At 34.1% G+C, this 8,538-nt stretch overlaps 1 protein-coding gene across 1 annotated transcript in view; it reads right to left on the minus strand.

Moving 5' to 3' along the window:
* Positions 1-365: 365 nt before the first annotated feature.
* The window catches only part of LOC129742264 (uncharacterized), a 25,150-nt gene continuing 16,977 nt past the window's right edge, over positions 366-8,538 (minus strand). The window contains exon 4 of the mRNA XM_055734139.1: positions 366-2,541. Within this exon, the coding sequence (XP_055590114.1) occupies positions 2,011-2,541 (531 nt within the window). The 3' untranslated portion in view covers positions 366-2,010. The remainder of the gene's footprint in view (positions 2,542-8,538) is intronic.

Below are 8,538 nucleotides of genomic sequence, written 5' to 3' on the forward strand. Positions count from 1 at the left end.
TCATTTTGCAGTAATTTGTTTTGACATAGCTAGTTTTTTGACAAAGTTATGTTATGATTGAAGAATATTTGCAAAAATCAATTTAATTTCATACTAGAATTTTTAAATTTCAACGTTAACATACTCAATTCTAAAAAAAGGTAGCTGAATACCTTTTTATGGAAAATGACACTCAAGAAATAACCTTTCTAACGCTATGTAATTTATATTTGGATAATGAAAAATAAAAATCGGTTCTCCAGTTGAGGGGTGCTTGGAATGGGTCATATAGATTATAATTACTAGTAAGTTAACATTAGGCACATGTGATTCGTTGATTTTATTAAATTTTTTTAAATACTTGCAGACAAAAACAAAAAAACCAATTACATGTTTAAAAACTTTATTTATTTAACGATTGCTGCCAACAGATAACAGAAAACACTTTTGTTCAACCAACCGGTTGTTGAAGTTGTTTGAATGTTAGCTTAGTTACCAAACTGTACAAAGAGCAACATAGCTTCCAACGCGTCCTATAAATACAGTACCTACACAATAGACTCACTTATTAACACATTCCCGTCTCCTGACACTTTCTCAACTTAGTTGAAATGCAACAACGCTACACAATGTTTGCAATAAGAATGGTATATAAATCAGAAATGCTACAATTTGTTTAATAATTTTTATCTTGTTTCAAATTTCTCTGGCACTCACCGCTATATCGAGTTTCTCTTTACGCGCTAAAGGTGACATAAATTAGTAAAGTCTTCAATGATTCTCAGTTTTACCTTGTAAAGTATACTTGTCTTGATTTCGTGGCTATCCTAGGGTTTTTTTTCCTCGGTTCCGTAATATGTCACAACACGTAGTTGGTTAATTTGTTTTTTTTTTTGCGGATGTTTCTCCAATAGTTTTCAGTAACTAGATTATAACTACGTAAGTTAGTGTAAAAAGGAGGTTCAGTAAAACTAACTAATGGATTCTTTCTAGTACTTTTCATTGTTTATCATAATTGATTGTAAAGAGTTTAGTTTTATTGTTAAGTTCGAATTTGTTAACTAAACTAATCTACATGTTCGATCTACCTTCTTCAATAATTGATCATACAGTCGAATTCACTCATTGGTTAGATTTTTGTGTTTCATTAGTTTTTCGCTTAGTGCTTTGAAATAGCTAGAATGAAGGCCTCAGGATGAATGTACAGAGTAAGGGGATTGATTGGGAAACTAGTTGAACTCACGTTAGGGTTTCATTTACTGAACTGAAATTGGAAAGGAAGATTTTCCGTGCATTCGTCGTGAATGCCGGGCACTTTTCTTTGTCGCAAACTGTCCTACTAGTATCACTTGGTATTTGACGATCGAATTATCAAAAGAAAGTTGCTCTACGATGTATGTATTGTTTTGTTGGTAAAAGAACAAAAATGTCAACGTTTGTGTACACTACTACAGTATTGGTATGTCAACATTAACAACGACATTCTCTCATAACAGCTGTTTCGATCTACATTGTTCTGTACAGTAATTGTTACCTTTTGTTGCTCCACATTTGCTTCGTTTAAACTTTGTTTTTTATCTTAAGCTAGATGTAAAGATTTATTATTTTAAATAAATCGATCAACGAAGTTAGGTTGTAATATTTCAAAAGTGCATCGTTAAAATAAAATAGTTGAATGATATTACATAGATTTATCTTCACGATAAGATCAAAGCACGTTTCATAGAAACTGTTAAGCAGCTGTTATAGGTTTTAATTAAGGTTGGAAATGGACTCAGTAATATCCTTTATTTTTGTAGTGGTGGCAAATAAGCGGTTTTGTTTGATAATAGCATTATTTTACTGTACTGGTTTGGTAGAAATAATATTCCTTTCTTATTAATACTTGATATGGATTGCTTGTTCTGGAGTTGAAAACACAAACTGAAAGAATTATGTTCTGTTCTATTTGAAATTCGTTATCTTGGCACATGCCCACGCATGTTCCCCCTCTTTGATCTTGCTACAAAATTTGATTCGTTAACTGCCTATCTAAAATTTCAAACTCAACAACGATCTTCGTTTCTTCAGGCCTCCCTCTTTCTTCTTGTTCGGGTCTTTTGCACAGCTGTCGTCTTTGCTTTCTTTCTTAAGTTTTTTGTCTTCCTTTTTGCTGCTACCTCCAGCAGTTCCATTCGTCCCGTTCGCTTGGTTTCCGTTTTGTTTGGGTTGTTCCGATTTATCCCTCCTTAGCAACCATCTCCTGTCGCTTTTCTCCTTTACGGGAGTGCTGATGTTGTTGTTAACGTTACTACTACTAGGACTGGTACTGCTGCCGACCACAGATTTGATAGTTGTTGGACTTGGGCTTGATTTAGCGCTGGCTGTTGTACTGACCGGGATTTTTGGTAGAGACGTTGGAGTCGAAACAGTGGATTTTGCGATCGGTAGAATCCTATTGACCGTTGAAGGTCTACCGGTGCTCACCTCTCCGTTAACTGAGGGTTTTGCTGATGCTGCTGTTACTACTGAGGGTGTTGAGGGAAGCATTCGGGGAACTGGAACAGCTGATTCCTCAAGGCACTGCAACGGAAAATAAAAACAATTGTATCAGATTGCCTCCCTCAGTTGTAAGATTAATTTTCAATAAATGTTTAATGACCCTCAGAAGATTGAAGAACTGTAAAACAGAAATTGCTCTTTCCGGACACTGAAAACTCCGGCTCGACAAACATTCTGCCAAAAACATTCAGGTGTTACAAAGGGGAAGGGTCAATAGCGGCGCGTTATCCAAAGATATAGGAAAATCGTGCCTGGCACTAAATCGTAACAAACTAATAATAATTAGTCGTTCTGTTAGCCTCGAGAAAAAAATCCGGATGTTGCATTGCAAAGTATGCTGGATTTTTCTTTACATTCTTCACTTTTGATTGTAGAGCTTTGTCTTTCTCTCCTCCAGGTAAATTACGAGCTTTTCTGTGGCGCAAATTTTTTTTTTGAGTTTTCTAAGGTTATGGTGACGTGATCCTTCGATTTTCACTTTTTTTTGATGAATTAGCCAATAAGATGAAAATCCTATAAAATGTTTTTTTGTTTCGCTTGAATGTAGTGGTCATGCATCATTTTGCTTGGGAGCTCAAGTCTTTATGCCAGTAGTGCTTTTCCAATCATATCATCTTTGGTACAGTACACTTTTCAGCGCATTTTCGGCACAGAGATTTGCTAAAAAGGGATTGCACAGTGAAATGAAATTTAGCGTGAAACAATTAGGAGCGTATTCCCCTTAGGTTTAATGCATTTGATGTTTTAAATGAACTGTTTTAAAAGTCTAGAGGCGGTCATTTTGACTGGAAATTTTCTAGGGTGGTTCACGAGGTTTCTGAGGTCCGAAAATTATTTCCTAACTGTGATAAGATAGAGGCATACATTATTCTACAATATTGTAGAATCTAATAATTCATTAAACTTTGTCGAGAACACCAAACTTCTATCTCTTGAACTGAAGGTTTTATGACAACTGATTCCATGAAGTTAGGGTGGTTCATAAAACTCAGTATTTTGTCGATATCTTTTCATGTTGATATTTTATCGAAATTATTTATTCAGCATTTTTTCAGATATTTATAAGGCGCATCTTTTGTTGAAAACGGATTACTAAAATTTGTTTTTGTATTGAAGTTATGAGGCAATATGTGATGAAAAAGGACTATTTTAGAGCTTCAATAACAATCAAAATTATTCGATAAAAATAACTCCTACGTGTTTCCTGATATGGATTTTTTTTTTAGGTTTTCTTCATATTGGATGGGAACCCCCCTTTTTTGGTGGGAGGGGCCTTTGTGTACTAAAAACTATCTGAATATGTAAATCCTAAGCGATTTCACAACATTTGATGAGATTCACTTGTCAATAGATTGAATTTTACTGCTTTTAATCGTATTTTACAAAACGAAACTGGAATGTCTTACAAAGATCAAATGTTCTTGAAAAATGTGCCAAATTGAGCAAAATAACAATGCTTGTAGTTTAAAAAATTTTAACAAAATAATTGTTTGAGTAATTGAACTTTGTTTGAAAAATTTCACAAAATGTAACTTGAAGATCTTTTTCATCACTTTAAAATGTTCCTTACATGAGAAAATTATAAATAAAAATATTTGTTCTAATGTATCAATCGTTCGAGCGTAAAATGAACTTCATAATGCCATATTTTCAAAGCAATGGAAAACTCTCAACTTTTTTCAGAAAAAGTTTTCTAAAATGTTGATTATGGGTACAATTGATCCCCTAGAGTTGGGTACAGTTGATCCCCCTTCCAAACGGCATATTCTTGTTCTGAATTGATCGTTATGATTGCAGATTACGCAATTACTAATATTTATCCAAAAACTAATATTTATCAAACAATTGTCTGAAGAAAAGAGCAAAAATAATTAATTTTCTCTTAATTATAAAAAATAGCGCCTTTAAGTATGCAATGTTATTAGCATTGAGACAAAGTTATAGAATTTTCTTCTTATGTCTGCTATAAATTGTGAAATGAGAACAAACATGACCAAAATAGTCGATTAACATTCTATCTTGCGGTTTTGTTTGATTTTTATACAAGGATTAGGGCTTCCTGAATAAAAGATCAAGTCTCTTTCAATAGGGGATCAAGTCTCCCCTAACTTCAGAAAAATCGCAATTTTTTAACTCCCACGAAAATGCTTCTAGTTCATCAACGGGTTCAAGTATCGTTCTAATTTTTGGAGCATAGAAACTTGAAGTTACAAGCTGTCAGAAAATGTCAAAGACGGCGAGTTGCTAAATTTTTCCAAAAATATATGGTGAAAATAATAAAAGGGGATCAAGTATCCCCACTCTCCCCTTAACTTCACTCTTTACTCAAAAAACTACTCCATGCCGAATTTCACATCAATTGGTTCAGTAGTTCCTAAAAAACAAATGTAGCTGTTGAAGCCCGGCTGGAAAATTAAACCAGACATTTGATAATTATCGATCAGTTCAGACTACTCGAACGGACTGAGAAGGTTGGAGTCCATGCTATTGAGTCAAATTTTTATGCTCGAATTGCTGCCGCGCAATGTCGACGGTAGGAGGCTTTTAGACAAAATTTGATCGAATTTTGGTTCTAAGTGTCATGTCAGTGCACAGTGGTGCAGAACATCAATCTAGCTGTACGAAATTAATAGCGCCCAGGGATGAAGAGATAGACATTTGATGGCTTCAGCAACAGCATATTCCAATATCAAAATTTTCACCGCTAGCGAGATAAAAATGGTTCCTTTTTTATTCTTTAAATTAGGGCTTTGATGTCTTCGACAAAGTTGTTTATCTGATCAACATACATAAGTTTGTTGAATAAGTCAAAGTCCTATCACATCACCCTCAGGAGTTACAGTCAAAGTAAAAAAAATCTTTAGAAAACAGTGTTTTGAACCTGGCACTTTGTAGATCGCATAAAATGGTTCGCTGTCTTTGAAACAAAGTTGTAACAAGCCACGATCTACAATTGTCTCATACATTATGATGGGTTTAGAAGTTGTTGAAGACCTATAGAAAGCATTTAGTGTATTTTATTGGCAATTTTTGAAGGCTCGTCCATCGAAAAGTGCACATTTTCGCAACACCCACTTTTTTGTGATTATTTTTGATGATTAGCGGAACCATTTCCATTTGAAATTAGCGGGGTAATCGGTGGAAATAGTAGAGATTTGAATGATTGAAAATACACTTTTTATATGAAAATTACCTATTTTACTTATAGAAAAAACGTTGATAACATTTAATTCAATAATAAAGTGTTGCAGTTTTATTTTATACATATCGTTTCATTAAAAGACATTTAAATTCGATTTTTCAAATCATTTAAACTCATAAAAAATGGAACTTATTTATTAAATTTGGTAGAGCACTACATTAGTATTTGATATCATATAAAAAATCGAATTTAAATTTCTTTTAATAAAAAAAAAATATATAATATAAAACTGCAACACTTTATTAATGAATTAAATGTTATCAACGTTTTTTCTAAACGTTTTTTTTTCAGGTTTTATTTTTGACACTTTACCATAATTATGGCATTCGTGTCTAATATTTTCTATAAGTAAAATAGGTAATCTATATATATAAAAAGCAATTTCTGTGGGTTTGTTTGTTTGTTTGTTTGTTTGTTTGTTTGTTTGTTTGTCCTCTATAGACTCAGCCATTTTAAGAGCTAGAGAGCTGAAATTTGGCGTGGATGCTCATTAGGACCAGGAATGATGAAAAATGTTTTCAGATTTTCGGATGACCCCTTCTGAAGGGGGTCGTCCATACAAGACAAATATTGTTTTCGCGATATTGACTTTATTTTTGTCGGATTGTGATGAAAATTTGCACGTGGGGGTTTTGAGAGATGCGCAATTGATTTCAGGTATTGCATGTTGAGTCAGGGGTCGGCAAAAGGGGTCGTCCATATGAACCTTTCACTGTTTTTTCAATATTGACGTTATTGTTCATCGGATTCAAATAAAAATTTATACACGAGAGTTTTTGGGGACGGGCAATCGATTTCAGGTTTTAAATTTTGTGTGAGGGGCCCACAAAAGGGGTCGTCCATATTAACTTTTCGCTATTTTTGCGATATTGACGTTATTATACATCGGATTCAGATGAAAATTTATACATGAGAGTTTTTAGGGACGGGCAATCGATTCAGATTTCAAATTTTGTGTGAAGGGCCGACAAAAGGGGTCATCCATATTAACTTTTTAATATTTTTGTGATATTGACGTTATTATACATCGGATTGAGAATGAAATTTGCGCTCGGATATTTTTATGGACGGGCAATCGATTGCCGGTATTAAATTTTGTGTGAGCGGCCAGTTAAAGGGCTCGTCCATATTAACTGTTTGCTATTTTTGCTGTATTGACGTTATTATACATCGGATTCAGATGAAAATTGGTAAACGAGAGTTTTTAATGACGTGCAATCGAATTCAGGCATCAAATTTAGTGTAAAGGTCGACAAAAGGGTCATCCATGTTACTTTTCAATATTTTTGTGATATTGAGGTTATTATACATCGGATTGAGGTGAAAACTTGCACATAGGAATTATTAAGGACGAACAATTGATTCCAATTATCCAATTTTGGATCAAAGGTCCGCCAAAAGGATTGTCCATGATAACTATCCACTGTTTTTTGTGATGTTGACTTTATTATACAATGGATTGATTTGAAAATTTGCACACGGGAGTTTTGAGGGACAGGTAAACGATTTCAGGTATCAAAGATTATATAAGAGGTCATCGAAAGGGGTTTAACTTTTTGGCAATAATTGCGTTGTTATGCAACGATCGAGCTGAAATGTATACACGGGAGGTGTTTTGGATGGTCACTTGATTCCTGATTTCAAATTTAGTAGCAGACGACAGAAAAGTGATCGTCCAATATTTTTGCAATGAATTCAATGAATGACAATGAATTCGGAAGTGAATCTGGAAAATGCTTGACAATTGACTTTCATACTAACTGTTCATGACATATTCCAAGTTGAAAGCGAAACGGAGTTCGTATGGGATCAGCTAGTTTTCATATAAAAATTGTATTTTCAATCATTCAAATCTCTACTATTTCCACCGACTTCTCCGCTAATTACAAATGGAAATGGTTCCGCTTATCATAAAAAATAATCACAAAAAAGTGGGTGTTGCGAAAATGTGCACTTTTCGATGGACGAGCCTTCAAAAATTGCCAATAAAATACACTAAATGCTTTCTATAGGTCTTCAACAACTTCTAAACCCATCATAATGTATAAGACAATTGTAGATCGTGGCTTGTTACAACTATGTTCCAAAGACAGCGAACCATTTTATGCGATCTACAAAGTGCCAGGTTCAAAACACTGTTTTCTAAAGAATTTTTTTTACTTTGACTGTAACTCCTGAGGGTGATGTGATAGTACTTTGACTTATTCAACAAACTTATGTATTTTTATCAGATAAACAACTTTGTCGAAGACATCAAAGCCCTAATTTAAAGAATAAAAAAGTTAGCATTTTTATCTCGCTATCGGTGGACCCCTCGGCAAAAATTTTGATATTGGAATATGCTCCATATAAAACTGAACAATGTTGCTGAAGACATCAAATGTCTATCTCTTCATCCCTGGGCGCTATTAATTTCGTACAGCTAGATTGATGTTCTGCACCACTGTGCAGTGTGATCAGTGCTTGAAGTTATAATGAGTTTTGTGTTACGATAACAAAATGACGAACACTTCTGGGCGTTTGGTTCTTCTACTAAGCTATTTTTTGTGTAATAAATTTACTTGGCTCTGCGTTGAACTCTAAACTTAATGAAAAAGCAGTGAGTGCATAAAGTTTGAGACCCACTGCACAATGGGGAAAAAAGTGTATGAACCGCGAATAAAATCAATATCTTCCCTCCTACATGAACCAAATCTATGAAAACATACTTTCCTTTAGTGAAAATGTCTGGAAAATCGATTGGACCTAGTTTCAGACGCCTTACAAGCTTACGAACGGAGATATAGTGCCTTTTCAACCCCTAATTCCCCTTTATT

The sequence above is a fragment of the Uranotaenia lowii genome, chromosome 2 (genome assembly GCF_029784155.1).
Source record: "Uranotaenia lowii strain MFRU-FL chromosome 2, ASM2978415v1, whole genome shotgun sequence".
In the NCBI taxonomy this organism is placed as follows: domain Eukaryota; kingdom Metazoa; phylum Arthropoda; class Insecta; order Diptera; family Culicidae; genus Uranotaenia; species Uranotaenia lowii.